This window comes from Podarcis liolepis (genome assembly GCF_965112155.1).
Source record: "Podarcis liolepis genome assembly, chromosome: 3".
In the NCBI taxonomy this organism is placed as follows: Eukaryota; Metazoa; Chordata; class Lepidosauria; order Squamata; family Lacertidae; genus Podarcis; species Podarcis liolepis.
This window is the reverse complement of record NC_139557.1, coordinates 44,140,556-44,161,082: the sequence shown is the minus strand read 5'-3', so window position 1 is coordinate 44,161,082 and position 20,527 is coordinate 44,140,556. Positions and strand designations below refer to the sequence as shown.

Below are 20,527 nucleotides of genomic sequence, written 5' to 3'. Positions count from 1 at the left end.
ATGTTAGCTGGATAGCATCTAGCGGATTGAGAAGAAACAAGAACACTGAGTTTTCGAAGTGCTCACTGCTATCTGCCTTTCGCAACTCACTTCCAATCATACTTTTTTTTAAATAAATAAAAAAAAAACCTAACTAACTAACACACCTACAACTCAAGGGGTTATGCTAACAGATTATGAAGCAGGATCATACACTAAGCAAAATAACTTGGTGGGACAGAAAGCATACTTTTTAAAAAAGGTACTGCAATCAAAGAGTTCCTGCACTATTTTGTTCATATTTTTATACAGATTTATGTACGTCAATACTATTCTTTTTCAGAATATGGAGGATTATGATAAGAACTGTGGAGTGCTTCAAATTTTCAATTCCCCTTTATCACAAAGTTTCTTTACCTTGCCAAAACACAAGGGGTGAGTAGCTATGTGACTTACTTGAAAAAATGGAAGGCTACTAAACTAAACCAAACTTTCCATCTGAACAATTTTCCCCTGGCAGAACTCATCTCACTGAGATTTAGATCACAATAAATCTGAGAGACTGACACACAACAGAACGCTCATCACTGTAGGAGAAACACGAGGCACCAAACATTATATATTTATGACTCCAGATGAATAGGTTGGTTAAGAAACCAAATTCTTACCTGAATAAAGGACTGAAACTCTTTCCATTGGTTTTCAGGCAGTTCAAGAGGCAGGGATAGCAGAAGTTCAGCATAGCTTCTGAAAAAGAAAGATTGCAAAATCAGTTAATTTCTCACTGCTCACAACATGAGTGGGGAACCTCCAGTACACAGGCCTAATTGAGTCTGACACAGATCCTAATTTGGCCCATGAGGTAGCGTCCCACAAACCACATTCACCTTGTGTCATATGTGATGTCAGCTGTGGGGCAAGTATTCCCAGTGCCAATAATAAGGTATCTAATTGCCAGTGGGCCGATTGGTGGTAAATGTGACTGGCCCAAGGTCACCCAGCTTCATTACTGAGTTGGTATTTGAACCCTGATCTCCCAGGTCCTAGTCCAACAGTAGCTGAATCTAGTCCCATTTCCTCTCACCAATGTATTAAAGATGTACGTCAGGCCCTCATTTACTATCTAAAAGAACTATCCATCACTATATACAGCATTATATTCCAAAGTAGCTTGAAAATATAAAACAAGTGTACGTAAAACTAATTATAGTATACTCACAGTGCTAAGCGTTCAAGCACCAAGGCTACATTTTCACATTCAGAGGTAAGGTAAGACCGCACTTTAACATAACTGTGGATAGCCTCTGTGTATACCTCCAGCAAAGGCAAGGGATCCTCAGATGTCTTCCAATTTTCTGCATATTCAAGAAGTGTCTGTTGAGAAAACATGAAGATGGAATAATCAAGACTGGAGTCCATTTTTCCATTTTATTCACTGATATGAGACTTGACACATTCACCATTTCCCCCCTCAACATTATACTGTACATTTTTAGAATCTACCAAATGAATAAGACTTTTCTCTTCCATGTCCCACCAAAGAGCATAAGAGAAGGAACATTTATGTGCTTTGAACCTCAATATGTTTGTTGCAAAGCACTGTGCTGACATACCAGGCACAGCAAACCTCAGACACAAATGGGATTGAGAGACCACACATCACAGCTGCTCTGCACCACTATTAATGCAACAGCTCCAACACAAAGCTGTAAGCATGTGGCATCCTATTCCCTGGCTGGTAGCTGTTGCAACTGCTGCAATCAGCCACAGACATATTACCAGTTGTTGCACAGCAACTGGGATGTGATTCTCTAATCCTAATTATGGTAGCAGGTACTTAAGAACACTGTATTCGGGCCATAGCTTTCTTGGGAAAGGAGTTATTTAATAGCAGGACTGGACAATTAAAGTAGTGCATGATGTAGCTGGTTGAAATAATGTCACTCACCCTTCATAACAGCTCCATTGGACAAGCAGAAAAGACTGGATTTCTGATCTAGTACTACAACTCTACAGGGAATTTTGTGAGTTGGAAAATGACCTATTAGCCTTACCTTAGGGACGAGGGACAGAGGAGAGTAGAAACACTAAGAAATATCTCTTGCACTTGCTTTTGGAAGAGTTCATTATTTCCTGATGAGACCAGTGCATGCAACTATGCATGTATTTGCGTATTTTATCACTCAGCTTTCGTCAGCCAATTTGTAATAGCACAGAGCTATGCAGAGCACAAAAATTCCATTTTGGAGAAAGAGAGGCTCTGAGGTACATGGTGTTCAAGCTTTCAGTCAAGCATAGCTGGGCCTGGACAGTGAGAGAAAACTGTGCAGAAAACTCACAGCTCATTCAACATGATATGTAGAAGATAAATAAACCCTCTGTGTACTGTCTAACCCCCTCTGGCTTCTGAGATTTCCAGGTACTGCCTAGCTGTAGAATGATTTTTTAAAATGTCCTTCTCTTTAACAAAGCAATAAAGCTTAAAAAAAATATGCACTGAAATGTGATGCATGTTTACTCAAAAGCAAGTCCCACTGCGTGGAACTTACTCCTATTTAACGGTGCATAGAAATGCAGATCTAGACTTGGTAATGTCAGAGCTAAACTTGGTAATGTTACTGTAGACAGGGGGTATCTTCAAATTCTGCCTAATGATTGGTACTGTGCCATGAGCAAGTGAGACTATTCTATATACAATTAAAAATGAAATATTAATCATAATGATTTTTGTCTCCTAATCCACTAGAATAGCAGGAGGATAGGAATAATTCAAGAGATACAAATATAAATCACAAAGAATTCTCCTAGCACAGATAACAATGAATGCTTTGCCAGTGAGGCACACTAAAATGAAATTCTTAATTATTATAGTTCCATGACCTTTTTGTTTTGTTGCCCAAAACTAATATGGTCTATCACAAAGAACTACATGCTGTCAACTGAACTTTGAATGAATTCTGGGGGATATTAGAATATTTTGTCAACTAGTGTGAAGAATCATTTAATTCTAAAAGGCCAGAGTTACCAAATGGGAAGTAACCCTTATGAACATTATAGATTGATGCCATGAAACAGAGGCTTCAATTGGGAAAACCCCAAAGGAGAATATTTCTACATAGAGAATAATACATGAACATCGTATTGGACCTTTTCTTCAAAGAATCTGAAGTGTGGCAGAAAGCATGTATTATCTATTAACATGCAATAACTTATGCATAATAAATTTCATTTTACATTACTAATACATCTGAGCAGGATCACTAAGGGAGGGGGTATCAAACACCTGTGAAGGAGGACAAATCTGGCCCTCTCTCTATTCCCTTTCTTTATGAGAGCCAATTGTTCCAAAGCAGTACTGCCAAGTGCAAATTCAGAGTCACTATGGACTTTTGCACCCAAAGAATTTTCCCGAGACTGTGAGAAGGACAACCTGGCTTCTGCTAATGTCAGAACTAAGGATCGCCAGGTTGCCACACCATGCCTATCTGTTCAAAAACACCAGTAAGAAAAGATCACCTAACCTCAACTGGATACAAATGCCTGATTACAACTAATCAATTTATTTTGGCATTGTTAAATTGATCTCCCTCCTTTACCTTTTCCCTCCAGTCCCCTTCCCTTGTACGTCTTGTCTTTCTAGTTTGTAAGTCTGAGGGCAGGGCCAGTATCTAACATTTGATTGATGTAAGCCATTTTGGGATACAATATTTGTCTGAAAAGCGAAATAAAAATATAATTAAATAATTACATTAATACATGAAAGACACCAGGTGAGTTCAGCCCTGGAAATCATTTTCACTTGTTAAAGCACCATCACACTGTGGTGGAGAGTTTTTGATGAGTTCCCTTCTAACTAGGCAGGCCTGTGTCTGGCCTGCCACTACAATGAAGATGCAAGGACTTGAGAGAATACAAAGGCAGGTAAAAGGAAAGCCCCTTTAATTTTACACGGTATACCATTCTTTATCCAAGCATCTATAAAGCTAAGAAGTACTCGACTCTCCCAAATTTCTTTGATTGCAACAGAGGCATAGCTATAAGATACGACTGCCTTTTAGCTAGATGTAACATCTTTCATAAACACCCATCACAAAATTTCTTTTAAAATTGAAGGATAAATTAAGTATTAGAAAAGGGGGGGAGTCTATCAATTGAAATGCTATAGATTTTCCTACTATTATACCCTATTCTGGCATTGCTGTGAGCCAGTTTGAACACGCCTTATCACAGAAAGGGACATACACAGCTAGGGAATCAGGAATTCTCACTCTTGTCACTGATAGTACAGTGGTGGGGAACCTCAGACTCATGTACCAAACATGGCCCACCAGGCCATTTTTAGGAAGTCATACCCACACATCCCACACCTGATACCATGCATGACATCAGATATGGTGTGGGTAAAGATGGGACTCCAAAGGAACCATCAGGAGCCAATGTTCCCGGCTGTTCCTTGGATCCAGCAAGGCACGCTCCCATCCACCCATCTTGTTTACATAATCTGATTTTTATTATTATTAATCACATAAACATCAATATCCATAATAGTAAATATAGTAAATAGTAAATAGTAAATAGTAAATATTAAGATCTACATATACACAACAAATAAGGTGTGTGTGTGTGTGTATACACACACACACACACAAACTTATAATTAAGAGCTAGATTGTGTGTAAGAGAAAAGGTGGAAGAATGGAATAAGAACAGGTAAAATGGAAATAATTATAATTTCATCTCATAAATCAGGATTATCTATTTTATTACATCAACTTGAACAAAGGTGTTTTTCTCCCAAAAGGCAACTGATAAAGTTAAATGCCATGGCTAGTTCACATGAACAAGGCCTGATACATTTTAGAAATACATAAACTGAGGCTTGAGGCATGCTTGAAAAGAGTGTCAAGCATGACTCCCTTTCTCTCAAAAATGCACAATTTCAAATCTCAATTAATATATATGATCAAGAGACACTGAGCTGATGTACAAGAGCTCAACTACACTGTTGATTTTATTCACTCCTACTTTCAGGAGTTCTCAATAGGCAAAAAGGAACATCTTATTCTTTCTAGCTCAAGTATAATGCATAATGTCAAAGAAGATGGGAATTTAGTCTATGACAGTTGTTCTACAGAAATTTTTATCCTAGACAAGCGAGAGAGGACCAGCCTGTAGGAATACTGGGACTTTTTTCATAGTTATTGTTAAATGGCACTGATGCAAACTATGGTTAACAAAAAACGAGGATCCTTCATCCTTCGGTTGACAAAGGATCTTAATTTGTTAACCACTCCTTGCACCTGTGAACTTGCAACACAAAACCATGGGAAATGATGGGATGGTTGTAAATGGTTTGACAGAGGTGAGGAGTAAATCCTAAGGCTGACTCCCTATTGACTATATATACAAAGGGACAAAAAGTGAATGTGATCTATTATTATAGGCCTATTTTTTTAAAAAAAAACATTCTGACCTAGAAAAAGAAACTTAATAACAATTAAATTCCACCCAACACAGTGGGCTTTTCTTTTGAGCGAACATGCACAGAAATAGAAAGCTGTCTTATACCAAGTCAGCTGTACACATGAGTGGTAAACAAAACACAAACCTTGGTTTACTACTCGTAATTTAGAAAGAAACCAATCATGAGTTCGGGTTCAGACATAACATTAAGACCAAACTATGGCTTAGCAGCCGGAGTAAGACATTTCAACAGCATGCCACTTAGGTGAATGATACTTTAAGTGTCACGAGAACCAGGCCAATATGTTATTTTTGTGTGACTGTATCAAAAAGTATCTGTTTCAAGCATGATTGTTTAAAGCAGTTCATGTCTTCCATTCAAATATGTAAGTTTTGAACTACTGTAAGTGGATTTCTGAAATGACAGTTTCCCAATCGACAAATTGGCGGAAACAGACATTTGATGGGCAAGACATTTGTGGAAAGAGCAATAGTGTGCATCCTGAGCAAACACTACAAATACCATGTTCGTTTAGAGTAACCTGATTTAATTGACAAAATCCAAGGGCAGTTGGAAAGATCGTTCAACCACAACAACACTGGCTTAAAGATACTCCGGAAACCCTGATCACTGGACTGACTCTTCCTATGCTCGTCTATGGGGGTAACATATGAAGGGAGCCTTACGGCTAAGCCTGTGGGGCAGATGCGCGCTAGCTCCCATGGGCAAGCTGGTGGTTATATTGAAATATTTGTGGCATAGGGGGAAACCGGGGCAGGACTTCCTTCTCTGGCACCTGGAGCATGAGTCTTCGAGATACAACCGAGCGGGTGAGGGAGCCCCCATAGCCGGCCCCTTCCCTCGCTTCCTCCCGCTGGAAGAAGCCACCCTTCCCCTCCCCTCCTTCACGCTCCGGCTTATTGCTGGGCCAGGGGCACGGGCTCTCCGCCGCCGCCATCAGCAGACAAAGGCCCCTCCAGACCCGAGGCGGCGGCGGCAGCAGGAGCAGCAAAACAAAGGGGCCGAGTCGAAGAGGGAGCCGCGTGGGGGGTGGGGAGCTGCCGGGAAGACAGGTTCGGGGGGAGGGGATTCCGGGCCCGCGATGAACTCCCCTCCCGGCGAGGGGGGCGGGCCACTTCTGCCCGCCCGCTCCCTCCTCCCTCAGAGCCAGTTTCAAGAAGGAGAGCAGCAGCAGCAGCAGCAGCGCGGCCCAGTTCCTTCCTGCTCCCGCTGGAGGAGGAGGAGGAGGCAAGGAGAGAGAGGACCCTCCCGCCTGCCCGCCCCGGCCCCGTCCTGACCTGGCAGAGCTGCTGACAGTACTCGGCGGCCGCCTCCACGGCGGGCTCCCGGCTCTCCCGCAGCCCCGTCTCCAGCTCCAGCAGCCGCCCCTTCAACCGCCGCATATCCAGAGGGAGGAGGCCGCTCTCGCCGCCAGGGCCGTGGCTGCCGCTGTCCTGCTCGGCCTCCTCGTCCGCCATCTTCGCACCCCGCTCCGTCGCGTACGCAGCCCCCCTCCCCCCACCCTACCACTACCAACCACAACCAACCAACCGCCACGGCACTCGCGAGCCCTCCCTCAACGGCCCACCTACCCCCCCCCAACTCTCCCCGTGTGTGTGCGCGCGCGCGCAGGCGCGAGCCCCGTAAAGGAGGGGGTCACGTGATTACACAATACCACGTTCCGGGGAGGGGGAATCACGTGCGGGATCGAAGGGGAGGAGAGTTCGAACAGGCAGTTCGCCCGCTCTTTACCCGTCCTGCCCCCCAGCATTCGCAAGGGGCTGGGAAAACGTGGGCTAGTCCTGTCACGTGCGTCTGCCGGCGCGCGCCTAGTGGCACAAATAGACTTTTTTTTGGGGGGGGGGAGAGACGGCAAGGAGGCAGGACGTCAACCGAAGAAGTGTTTCAGTTTCGCTCGCGGTCTGCCTGGTTTGGAGCGGCTTCGCTCCCTTGCACAGGAAGAGGCGGCGCCGCCACCGCAGACTTCAACGGGCAGGCGGCGCGCTTCTCGCCCGCTTCCGTTTGCCCCTCTTTTCTCTCCCTGGACACGCGCACCTGGCTGCAAAGTTTCTCGCCCCTCCGTCTGCGAGGGAGGCCAGGTGTTACGCAGCTAGGAATCCAAAAACCGATGCGCATTTATTGCTAGTCCGCAACTTCCGAAACTGTTCGACACGGCAGCTGTTTAAGCTTTGGGGAAATTATTTTAACTACAAACTATCCTTTTAAGAAAAATAAAGGAACAAACATCCGTCGAATTTATTTATTTATTTACTTACTTACTTACTTACTTACTTCCCGCCCTCCACCCTAAGGCAGGAGGGCCAGTGATGCAGCCCACACACTATTTGAATGGCAATGGTCATCAACTTCGGCGGTGGGGATCTGGCCCTTTCAAATATTGTATTGGGGTGGGGGCGAAGGAACCTCAGCCCCTAGGACCTGGCTGCTATGCCTAAGGTCCCAGAGCAAGATACAGTATAAAAACAGCATTGAGAACAATTTTAAACTTGCAAAGGTGGGTGCTAAAAACATTCACCTTTGCAAATATTACCTTTGCTTTCTATAGGTACGTTGAATTTTGAAGCAGCACGTGTAGGGGTGAGGTATTTAGCTTTTTATTTTAGCATATTCAGGGCTACTTTAGATTTAGAAAATGGTATGAGGGAGAGGATTTTTTAAACTTCCTTCCCTGCAGCTGCTTTTAGGTGGGGAAACAGTTGGGAGTTGTAATTATGAATCCTATATTTGGGGGTGGCGCAGGACATTTTGTCGCCCCTGCAACACCATTCACCATCCTGCAGAATCAGGGCCCCTCCCTGGCCCCACTGTCACACTTGTACTGCTGCCAGTCCCGCCACTGCAACTGCCACGATGCAGTAGCAGTTTGGTGAGGAATGGCTGTGAGGACAAGGGTACTGTGACACAGACAAAGCCACAGTGGGGCTGGAAGCACCACAATGGGGCTGATGGCAGTGCAGTGGCAGGGGTTGAATCTGCTGGCCTGTATGAGATCTATTTTGGTCATCCTGCTAATAGATCCTGCTAGCAGGCCTTCGTTCCCACAAAATGGGCGTACTGGTTTCTCTAAACAGAAATACCAAAGAGATAGAAACAGAAATGAAAAGGCTCTGACACCCTTGCTGGCTTTGTGTAACAACTTTGCAAGGCACTTTAGGGAGAAAATCACTCAGATTTTGACAGAGCTGGATCGCATTCAAATCAAGTCTAACAAAGTTGTCTAGAGCACTGTCTGCTCCATCGCTACTGGATCAGTTTACATTATTGCAGCCTGAGGATGTGACAACCTGCTTGAAGACATGTGGCCACCCACCTGCCACCTTGACCCTTGGCATTCTGGCTTCTTCAGGGGGTTGCCTGGTGGGGGGGTCCAGAAAGTGATTAATGTTTTAATGAAGAAGGTGCCACCTGCCTTGAAGGAGGCAGTGGTGTGTCTCCTTGGTAAGAAGACCTCACTGGATCCAGAATTGTTAAAATAACTATTGTCTGGTGGCAAATATCCCCTTTTGAGGCAAGGTGCTTGAGAAGGTGATGGTGGTCCAGCTTCAGGAAGGAAACTAATTACTTGGATCTGTTCTACTCTGGCTTCAGGCCTTGTCATGACACTCAAATTTCCTTGGTCACCCTGGGTGATGATATTTATCAGGAGAGAGATGGGGAGAGTGCAACGCTGCTCATTCTCAATCTGTTGGTGGCTTTTGATACTGTTGACCACAGTAGCCTTCTGGAGCAGAAGTATCTTTTTGGTTCACCAGAAACAACCCCTTTTGGACATAAATAACCTGGCCACTGCAATACATTCTCTGGTAACTTACATACTTAGGATGACTTGGAAATGTCAAGTGGTTCAAAATGCAGCAAGCAGATTAGTGGCTGGGCTTCCAATAAGATCTCACATAACCCTTGTTTTAAAAATGCTGCATTGGTTGCCAGTTCATTTCCAGGCTTAGATCCAGATGCTCACATTAGTGTTTAAAGCCCTACAGACCCCCTCAGGGGGCAGAGGAGGCCCTATTAGTTGTTCCATTTCTCAGAAGCTGTAAAGTAAATAGTAGAGGTAGACTCTGCCTTGTAATATTATTTCTTTATCCACATATGTCTTTTATTTGGCCTTTATTGAGTAGATCTTCTTTCACCAGTAAAAACATAAAACTATACAAGGTACATAAAAATGGTCTCTACCATGGCATTTTTACTGCAGCATTGTTTGTTCACAAATATATTTCCTTGTATTTTCCACCTAATTAATATTGGTAGCTGGAAGCCTTGAGAGGGAATTGAACTCCCCTGCTGTTCCATCAATGATTGCAAACTACAGGTATAGTTGCTGTTACGAGAATATTGATTTGAATGGGGTATTACATACATTGAACAGGGAAAAACAAAATTAGTTGGAGTGCAAATGAAAAGCTAGATGCATAATAACATTTCTGATTCACAAGTGGATTTTTAGAATAAAATGGGGAAAATAGTAAGTGATTCTAAAATTAAGTTATTCTAGCAAAGGGAGTAACATAATGTTGCAAGTATAACCATTAGGTGCACTTCACGCAAAGTTTAGCACTTTGATTTGATTTTTAAAGATGGAAAATTGAGCATGCATTTAACTCTCACTGAAATAAATGGAATATAAAAGTGCTTAATGCTTCACTCAATTATTCTAATACTTACTAAAATTTATTTTAACACAAACATCTGTCTTTAATATAATGCACATTTTGTATAAGAATTCCATATGGTCTGAAATTATCTTCAAATACAGGTCTATTGTAACCTACAGAAAGTATTCTTCCCTGCAATAGTGCTATCATGCTACCTGGCACTTTATTTTTTTTTAAGTTGCCTTACGTTGCAACCTGTTGTGGCCTCAAGGCCCTAAGGGGGGGCTGGTTTGAAGAAGTGGCAATTACTAAAAGAGCAAATGGAATTATGGTAAGCTATGGTGGATCACAAAAGGCAAGGCAGTATCTTTTGCCAGGACCCTGGACAGATCACAAAGGCAAACATTAGTTGGAACTCACCCAAAGAGAGCTATTGTTTCTGCAGCCTGCTGTGACCTTTTCAAGATGCCATGATTTTCACCTGCTGTTAACCTCACCCATTCAGAAAAAAACTGTGTTTCCTAAAGGCCAATTGCCTGAACCTGCAACCACTGGAAACTATGGTGAGGTCTCCGTGTGTGGGTCTTCTGTGTCTGAGGTGTCAGGTAAAGTCAAGCCCTCAGGTTTGGAAGGTTCTGGAGTGTGGGACGAAGGATCCCTGGGCAATACCTCTTCCCCTTCTGAGATGGAGATGGGGAGATGAGGCTAGAGACATGACACAGCCTGACACAAAAATCTGTGGGACTCGTGTGCACATGTGTAGAACTATGTACTAAATATAAATAGGTCTGAATAATTTACCGTACTTGAATAATGCTTTTAAAGAAATAGTGGCTTGAACCCTGTGTGTAGCTTTCCACTCATATAATCTCCCATCCACAGAAGTGAGGAAAGGCAGTTCCCTCCTGCAGCTCCATTTGGATGACTCTGCAACAATGTGAGAGGTGATGGAGGATGCTGTAGGGGGAAGGAGGAATTGGTGATAATTGCTTCCCCTTCCCTTCTGTCAGAGACAACCTCTGGACCACCAGCCATTGCATGAATGAAATGAATATGAAATGAAAATGTTGCAATATGAATCAAACAGGGTGAGTGCAAAAAGGATGGTTTGAAACTGCATTATTTTTCATCATTTTAGCATCATAAAATCATACAATTGTAGAGTTGAGAGGGACCCTGAGAGTCACCTAGTCCAAACCACTGCAATACAGAAATATGCAAGTGGCTCACATGGAGATCGAATCACAGCCTGGGCTAGGTTATCAGCACCGTGCTCTAACCAACTGAGCTATTCCCTCCTACAGTGATACCTTGGGTTATAGCCACTTCCGGTTGCGCTTTTTCGGGTTGCAGACCGCCAAAACCAGGAAGTACCGGAATGGGTTACTTCCAGGTTTCGGCAGTTGCGTATGCGCAGAAGTGCTAAATCACGCTTTGCGCATGTGCAGAAGTGCCAAATCGCAACCCGCGCATGCACAGACGTGGGTTGCAAACGCTGCGAGTTGCAAACGTGCATCGCGCATGGATCACGTTCGCAACCCAAGTGTCCACTGTATTTTGTTATTTTGTAGTTTTCTTTTTCTTTTTTAATAACATTTTATTGATTTTTCCAAAAATAACAAAAATAAAAAACAACCACAACAATGCAAAAACAAAACAAAACAAATTGACTTCCCTCCAATTCCTTGGTTCTATTATTTATCAAGATACTGCAGGTCCATTGTTAAATTTTTTAATGTTATTTTCTAGTTTTCAGCTCTTAATATAATGTTGCAAAGGGGAAAGAGACTACAGTGGTACCTCGGGTTAAGTATTTAATTCATTCTGTAGGTCCACTCTTAACCTGAAACTGTTCTTAACCTGAAGACCACTTTAGCTAATGGGGCCTCCAGCTGCTACTGCGCCCCCGCCGTGCGATTTCTGTTCTCATCCTGAAGCAAAGTTCTTAACCCGTGGTACTATTTCTGGGTTAGCAGAGTCTGTAACCTGAAGCATCTGTAACCTGAAGCGTATGTAACCCGAGGTACCACTGTACAGGGAATGAACATTCTCCCCCTGTGCCATTTTAGAAGCTGGTAGGAAATCTGGTGAAGTCACTGTTGTCCTTGTTGTTCTTTTTTTAATGGCTGCAATTACTGAAAATGGCAGTAAACTGTGGTTGACAATGCAAGAGAAAACTAAATGGTAAACATTGTTGATTTTTGTGCCCACCATCTGACCTTTCTTTAATATTACAATGCAGGAAGTGATCTCTTTAAGAGTCAAGGACGAGATAACATCAGTATGGCGGAATAGTAATTACATCAAGCAATAGTTGGCCAATGAGGAAACATCACAGTTGATCCATTGGCTTAGATCTAGGTGGGAGATATGACTGATTTTCCTAGTATAAAAGCAAAACACAGGGTATATTCCGTCTCAGTGTCGAAAGACAAGCTGCCGCTAAGTTTCCTAACCCTATTTTTTTCAGACCCTTAATCAACTGTCCTCAGCTGGAAAAGAAGAAGGGTAATGTTATTTGTTAAAATGGTTTAGATATGTTTATTAATATGAAATCTAATATAATCTCTTTTCTTTAAAGCAGACTCTTTGTAAAAAGACCAAGTACTGTGATTCTCTTCATAGACTGAGGCTGCAATCCTATATCCACTTACTTGGGGGTAAACTCCACAGAACTCAGTAGTGCTTACTTGTGAGTAACATGGATAAGGGTTGTTTTGCGAGATGCGTTGGGATCATTTGATGCATTGGGATCATTTGATGAAGACACAAAAACGTGTCAGCCAAATGGTGACCAGCTCTTTGTGTGCAATGTATCTCAGTCTCTGAAATGGGAGCATGGTTTAGATAAAAACCTGAAGCTGAAAAGTCTTGCTTTAAAAAAAAACCCAAAGCACCAAATGTTGTGTTTGCTGTTGCAGGGGTATAACATGTTACTGTTTTGAGAGTGTTGTTGTTAGGGAGAACTCTCTCCAGGGATAGGCATAATGCAAGTGGAGCCACATGAAGCTTTTCATTTTGATTCTCTTGCGCAGCTTATGCCACATAACCCTGAGTACATCAGTGGCCATGCAGTCTTCTCATGCTTTCTTTGTCTGGTGAGTCCCCTGGTTTTCAGGAGCGGGGTTTCTGTTCGTTTGTTTTTTGGTGAGGGGCAAAAGGCTGCAATGGGAACGGAATGAGAAAGCTCTGTTGTACCTGAAGTTCTTTTGATACAAGTCATAGTTCTCTGGATCAGGGAAAGAGATCAGAAAAAGCAACTTTGGATGGATAGTGGCTAATAAGTAACAATCCCCTTGGGCTACTTCGCACATTATATTTTACATCTAAACTTGTAAAGTGTGAATGCAACAAACTTACGCATCAAACAGGTTGGGCATTGGTTGCAACTATGTGACAGGGTAAAAACAACACCAGCTTGTGTTACTTACATATCGTGTTGGAAATGGCTCAACTAGTGAGTATTTAGCTAAGAGAGCAATACATATACTTTCTCAAAATTTAGATCTCTGATACTGCATTAGCAGTGGAAGGATCTGCTAATTTCTCATTTTTCACAACCTTAAATTGGATTCTCCATATTCCTGCAGCAATTTTTCTTTTAAAAAAATCCACATTAGAATTAAGCACTTTAGTGTGGCTTTTTCCTGATAAACAATTTTTATGTCATTTTGACTAATGCGCACATCTTTGCAAGCAATTTCTATTGGTATATGTATTTTTGTATATTATTTCCACTAATATATTTATTTTTATGCACCCTTCTACCTAAAATATGCATTTTTGGTAAACATTGGTTTGTTGGGAAAACTGCCTTGAAAATTTTAAGTACGTACGGATTTCAAAGGATGGCTATGTTTTAGTTCTCATATTGTTTCAAAAAGTGTGAATCTGGTAAATTCAGCTTTAAATGTAAACTTAATAAAATTGTCCTCCATCCTTATACTACATTTATAAAATTAAGGGAGAAAAATGGCTATTACCTTAATACATTTTCCCCCTGGATTATTTCTGCAAAGGCTTGCAGTGCAACCCTGCACAAGTCTAGTCAGAAAACCCATTGTGTTCAGTGCGTCTTACTCCATGTTAAGTGTTCTTAGGACTGCAGCCTAAGGAAGTCCTCTCCTTTTAAATGCCCATTTACTAGAAATCGTCACATAAATATAACAGACTCATCAGCATTATTACTTTATAACAAAAATATAAAAACAACAAATTGTGTTTGATAATATAATATATTGCTAATATTTTATTAATTTAATTTCTTTGAATGATTTGCTTGTCAGTTGCCTTTATCTTCCACATTTTTTTGTGTACATGGCCTAAACAGCACTATCTTCTTATCTGATTGCATTTTTTGTGTTGCATTGTTATTTCTGGAATGTAGTTTTTCTGTTATTTGCTTTCTGTTTAGAATAAATATGAATAAAAATACTCTCTTATAAGATGCTTAGGGCCGGCTCCAGCATAGTGCTTTTACAGTTAGGAAGTGTGATTCTCATAAAGATGCATGGGAAATTTTATGTCTAGTTGTCTCATGTACCTAGTGATAATTGTTGACACTTTTTCTCTGAAGATCTGGCTCCCATACCTTTTTTGTGGCATGTGTGTGTGCTGAGCATTTTCCCAGTCGGGCTTTTGTGGGTTTTTGGATCCCAGCTAAATATTTTGGTAGATTTTGCAGGGAGCATTCATGAGCAGGATGCTAGATTGTAGCTTGTTCCTGATCTACTGGAAAGTGATACCATGTTTTTAGATATTTTACTCAGTCTAGAGGCTTACACCAAAGTATTCCCATGGACAGGGGGAAATGTTAAATTTAACTATTGCTTAGCATCACTTCATGTGTTTCTGAGATACTGGGCATGTGCCTATATGTCAAGTTTACGCAAGGTATTCCTCATAAGAAGTGAGAGGCATACCTACTCTCTGTGCTGCATCTGTCTATGATGTGAGATAGCTGTTTGGCTTTTGGTCCACAACCATGATGTGTACAATATTTTTTAAAAAAACAACAACCACCACTTGTGGACATAGCTCTCATATGTCACTGGAAACCGCTCAGATAACTTATGCAACAACATCAGTCCTATAAAACATTTAGTCTATCTGAGCCAATAGGATGTTTTGGCTAACATGTAAGTCAAGCCATGTGGAGTGCCTTAGTAAAACACCCTCTAGTTCAGGAGTGGCTAGCTCACAAAACATTAGCCACTTCTGAACTCATAGGTGTTCTACTTAGTTTCAGACGCAGTTGCTCTGTAACTCCCCGAACATTCAACAAGCTGACTGGGACCGATTTGAGCTGAGATCCAACAACATCTGAAAGGCCTCTTATCCTTATTCTACAAAGACCCCAAACTTTTGACCCAAGTGACAGCATTGTTTATGCATCTGGACCCACTTAGCATGTATGTTAAAACTGCATGGTAAATTCAAGATGCTAACCACACTTTTATCCCATATTACATTCAGAGACCAGAATCCAAATAAGTCACTAGTCTCTTGAGGCTGCAGCACCACCAACAGTCCTACAGCTCTGCACCTTCTCCATGGGTAGAATTTAAGAATAAGATGAAACCTGTGTTCCTAAGCTACTTTCAAGTGGAATCAACTGGATGTATTTCCAAATAAACATGCTTACGACTAGAAGGGAAATCCTTTGTTTTTCTCTCTTTTGCAGGAGGGCCATGGTGTTCTTTGGGAAGTATGCAGCTGTTGCTTTTGCCATATTGTCTGTGTCACTGAGTATTCTACATTCAGTGCCGGAGCGAGAGTTCATCGCTCCAGGTGAGATACATTAAATATTGGATTATTATTTTTTAAGCAGACAGTGATTTGGATAAATAAAACTTACCAGTTAAGCTCCCATCATCTGTGCACCATGAACAGAAATGACATTTCCTGGCATGGGAAATTGTGAAATAAGAAAGAAAAGAGAAGTGTAATGGAAGTGGTCCTCTTCGCCGCACTTTAACAGAAGTTGCAAAATCTTTTCTCTCTCTCTTGTTAAAACTATTTAGCATCTTGCTGGATTGCATCATTGCATTTAAAGCTTTACAAAGAGGAATACTTACATATACTTACCTATACAGTGGTACCTTTGGTTACAGAGGCTTCAGGTTACAGACTCCGCTAGCCCAGAAATAGTACCTCAGGTTAAGAACTTTACCTCAGGATGAGAACAGAAATTGTGTGGTGGCAGCAGTGGGAGGCCCCATTAGTGAAAGTGATACCTCAGGTTAAGAACAGTTTCAGGTTAAGAACGGACCTCCAGAACCAATTAAGTTCTTAACCCGAGGTACTACTGTACTTACTCAGTATACTTACCTATACTGAGTAAATGTGCAAAAGATAGGGCTGTGTGCCACTTCTAGAATCTTCTGACTGAATAGCACTTTGTACATTACACCCCTGAAAGTAAATGTTAACCATTTCATACTGCAGATTATTGGATAGGTAGCACTTTTAATCTCATTCACAAGAAAGGCATTATATTTCTCCCCATAATCATAAGAAATCTTTTATTTTAAACTAATGAAAGCTTTCTGCTAGTACATGTGTATGCTTTCTTTTCTATATTTTTTCTTTCTTTTTTTAAAAAGAAATTTTATTAATATTTTCCACACAAAAATAACAATATGCATTGCAATTAATGCAAATTAAATTTTTAAAAAGATGAAAAATGAATGGATATGGCATTAACTAATTTACTTTAACACTAACAGTGCTTTTTTGATTGGGGGCTTTCCACATAATATTTTTGATTGAGTTGTTTTTTAAAGCAGTATTATCTGTCAGCATCTCCAAATGTAGGAAATGAAGAGCTGCAGCTGTTTAAGCTTCCCTAACATCAAAAGATGATTTACTACGTTACTTGTTAATAATCTGATTAACAGATGACCTCTATTTTCTGCCATATTCATAAACATGCATTTAATTACCCGCTTGACTTGTGATTTTGAATACCTTAGTGTTTTGGTGCCCTGTATGTGACAAATTCTTTCAACTGGCATTTCTTTTTCTGAAAATGTGCTGCGTGTTCAAGGAGTGAAATTGCATGTTCTGTCTTGAAAACCCCACTTCAGAGCACCTTGTTAGTAGCTCCCAGTGAATATTTCACAGTTTTTGCCTTAGCTACATTTTGGCCCATATAGTCATTTAAGCTAATGGCACCATACTGGATTTTTTTTTTTTAAAAAAAGGAAAGAAGTGGGGAGGGGGGTTTCCTTTGGATCTTGAGGAGGTGACCAGTTTAAGCAAGCCTTAGCTAATTCCAAAACACTTGATAGAAAGAGGGCCAAGATCAGATCAGAAAGTTTATCTTATTTCCTGTAGACTAGGGCCTGGAGGACTTGTTGGGGTCCAGTTCCCATCAGCCCCATCCAACATGGCCGATGGTAAGAGATTATGGGAATTGTGGTCCAATCAATATCTGGAAGGCTCCCATGTATTGCTGTAGACCATTTTGTCTTCAAAGTTAGATGTGAATTTAGCCATTCATGAATTGATGGCGCACAATGAGAAGCCCATCCTACCAGTTCAGCTCAAGATTGGAATGCAGCCCAGCCCGTCGTATGTTGCAATGTGAAGTACAAGTAGAACCAAGAACAGCACTAATATCTAAATATATTCTTTTCTGTATATCTGAAAGGCTGCCCTGAATGTAAACTGATCTTGAACGCACGCATGACGGAGCTGTTCAATGGGCGACCTATTTATCAGTGTGCAGGATGCTGTTTCTCAAGGGCTTATCCCACTCCCATGAGATCTAAGAAGACAATGCCGGTCCCAAAGAACATCACATCAGAAGCAACATGCTGTGTGGCAAGAGCCTTCAAACAGGTAATGAGGCTACTAAACACCTACCTATGCAATATGTGTTTGTTACCCTTCCACCCTGGAATAATATTGGAATCCTCAGGCATGCTTGGAGATTGTGCCTGAAAGCTGCAACTCCATTCTTCTAAGTCCACAATCTGCTCTCTGACATACTTAAGGTCTCTTATAAATCCAGACGGCGCCAACCCTTATATAGCAATATCAGATCTATTGGTATTGACTTTGAACTCTTGTATAATTCAAGTGAGCAATATATGTATCACAACATTCAAACCAGATTAAGGGTGGGTGAACAGGAAAATTCCTCACACTGTCTTGTAGCTGGCTTTTGAATGTACCCTCAACCTCATTTCTGCAATGGTTAAGTTAGCGATGTGTTGCAACTACATTACAACGTATTTGCCCTGTAGATGAGCAGCTGCTGTTCAAGAAATGCTAGTGAAAAATCTTTTTTGAGCAAAGGGAACTAATTGCGTTTGGGGGCGGGGTGTTCCTTAGGATTCTGTCTACTTATAACTGCCAATGAAAATGATAGCAGAGTGAGTCTAGATAATAATTCTCAGAGTTTCTTTATTTACATTTATTCATATATGTATTGAGAGAGAGAAAGTATCAAAATGGTGTACAATTAAAACAGTACCATAAACTTCACTACAACAAATCACAATATAGAAGAAGAAATTGCATAATAAACACATAGCTTTTATTTTAAGTGAGAAAATAAAGCTTTAAGGTGTTCTTTGCAAAAAGGGTCTGATTTTTGCAATGAATGAAAGTATAATTCTATTTTTTCTTTTCTTTTCTTTTATCCAGGCTCCCATTCCAAATCATGAACACACAAAGATCGAGAATCACACCGATTGTCACTGCAGTACTTGCTACTATCATAAATCTTAAGACCTTCATGAATGGACCGCCGATGACAACGAATGATTTTATTTTATTTGCATTATTTGCATTATTTGCATGTATAAGATCATAACTTTTCTGATTGAAAAAAGGAAGCTTTGAGCTTACCTACTATGATATATTCCCTGCTGTTATGTTTTCTCTTTACTTCATCACACATTGAGTGAAACTGACAAATATGTTTCATTATTTCTCTTAGAAACCAAATATAGAATTTTGCATGACAACCAAAGTCTTGTTTATTTTGTACGTAAGGTGTGAATTAATGTATAACTGTCTTCTCCGAGAAAAAGGATGCTATACTAATTTGAAATAATTTCTCACTCCATCTGTGGAGAAATATGTTGCATTCTTTTCTTTTAAAAATAAACCAGTTAAATATATTACGACTTGTGGATTATCTTCTTCCCCTGTTGAAGAACTGAATAACATTGTTTCAGTGCTAGACATAGAAATGAATGATTCTCACCACATGAAAATATGTCAATTGAAAAGAAGCTTCATAATAATTTTCAAGTTTCTCTTATAACCAATTATACTTTGAATTTGGGTATGGGTATTGCCATTTCAGAAACATTTTATATTTTCAACAGATGCTTGAACCTTACACCTGACAAAGTAGGCTGTTGTATATGAAAGTTCATGCTACAATAAGACTCTAGGGAAATCTCAAATGGACCAGAGTGCCAAAACCCATCCTCAGCAAATACCTGTGTTACATTCCCATATGCCAACACATCTGACTTAGGAAAACCATTGGCCTCAGCAGTTTTCAAATTGCCATGAGTGATGTAGGGGTTCCATGGGAAATTATAGGGAACCTGAGGGTATGATAGCACCGCAGGACATTCTGTTTGACACTCCTCCAGTATCCTATAACACACTGACCCAGACCCTGTGATCATCATCTGAGGCTCTTCTTCGTGTTCCTCCTCCGTGAAAGGCCTAGAAGGAAGCAACACAAAGGGCCTTTTCTGCAGTAGCTCCCATCTTGTGGAGTGCTGTCTCCAGGGAGGCTCGCCTGGCACATTTGTTAGATATCTTTGGGCATCAGGCAAAGACATTCTTCTCCTAGGCTATGGCCTTTTTAAATGGGGTGAAGGGTATGGTTTTTGTTTGTTACTACGTTATGGAGGGTGGCATGGAAATTTAATAAATAATAAAATAATAATAATAATAAATAATGGACTTTGCTACCCAAACAGTCCTGCTATATTCTGGGATCTATTTAAGAACTCCCCTGTCACATACTACATCTTGCTACACTGAAACACTGGGTCAGCAGAGGTAGCTGTAAATTCAAACCTGTTGTTCTCTTAACATAATCCTGGGGTATAAGATATAAAGCTTCCACAAAAGCACAGAGATGGGGAAAAACTAACACCACACATTACTGCTTCCATTGCATTGAAATATACAGTGTGATAAAATGTGTGTGATAAAGGGGTATTATATAATCCCTCTTAAAAAGGTAAAGGACCCCTGGATGGTTAAGTCCAGTCAAAGGCGACTATGAGCTTGCGGCGCTTATCTCGCTTTCGGGCTGAGGGAGCCGGCGTTTGTCCACAGACAGCTTTCCAGGTCATGTGGCCAGCCTGACTAAACCACTTCTGGTGCAACGGAACACCGTGACAGAAACCAGAGCGCACGGAAACCCTGTTTACCTTCCTGCCACAGCCATACCTATTTATATAATAATAATATAGTAATAATT

General features: G+C 41.0%; 2 protein-coding genes across 6 annotated transcripts in view; one reads left to right on the top strand and one right to left on the bottom strand.

The window, feature by feature from the left end:
• ZNF292 (zinc finger protein 292) overlaps positions 1 to 7,690 on the bottom strand; it is a 30,453-nt gene extending 22,763 nt beyond the window's left edge. The window contains exons 1-4 of one of the 4 annotated variants that reach the window (XM_083497497.1): positions 5,297 to 7,690; positions 3,576 to 5,015; positions 1,199 to 1,353; positions 648 to 726 (exon numbers count right to left, since the gene is read on the bottom strand). Coding sequence is in view for 1 of the 4 variants with exons in the window: in XM_083497496.1 (XP_083353622.1) it covers positions 648 to 726; positions 1,199 to 1,353; positions 6,742 to 6,921 (414 nt within the window). In the remaining 3 variants the exon portion in view is untranslated. The remainder of the gene's footprint in view (positions 1 to 647; positions 727 to 1,198; positions 1,354 to 3,575; positions 5,016 to 5,296) is intronic. The other 3 variants (XM_083497498.1, XM_083497496.1, XM_083497499.1) reach the window with 3 other exon arrangements.
• Positions 7,691 to 8,898: 1,208 nt separating this feature from the next.
• Positions 8,899 to 19,342, top strand: CGA (glycoprotein hormones, alpha polypeptide). Of its 2 annotated transcripts, XM_083497595.1 has the most exons (6): positions 10,930 to 11,150; positions 12,533 to 12,570; positions 13,098 to 13,160; positions 15,746 to 15,852; positions 17,717 to 17,907; positions 18,718 to 19,342. In XM_083497595.1, exons 1-6 carry the CDS (start codon positions 11,121 to 11,123, stop codon positions 18,799 to 18,801), a joined length of 513 nt encoding a protein of 170 aa, XP_083353721.1. In that variant the 5' UTR covers positions 10,930 to 11,120; the 3' UTR covers positions 18,802 to 19,342. The 2 variants fall into 2 exon arrangements, with proteins under 2 accessions (XP_083353722.1, XP_083353721.1); XM_083497596.1 differs by lacking the exon at positions 13,098 to 13,160 and having other exon boundaries at positions 8,899 to 11,150.
• The last annotated feature ends 1,185 nt before the right edge of the window (positions 19,343 to 20,527 follow it).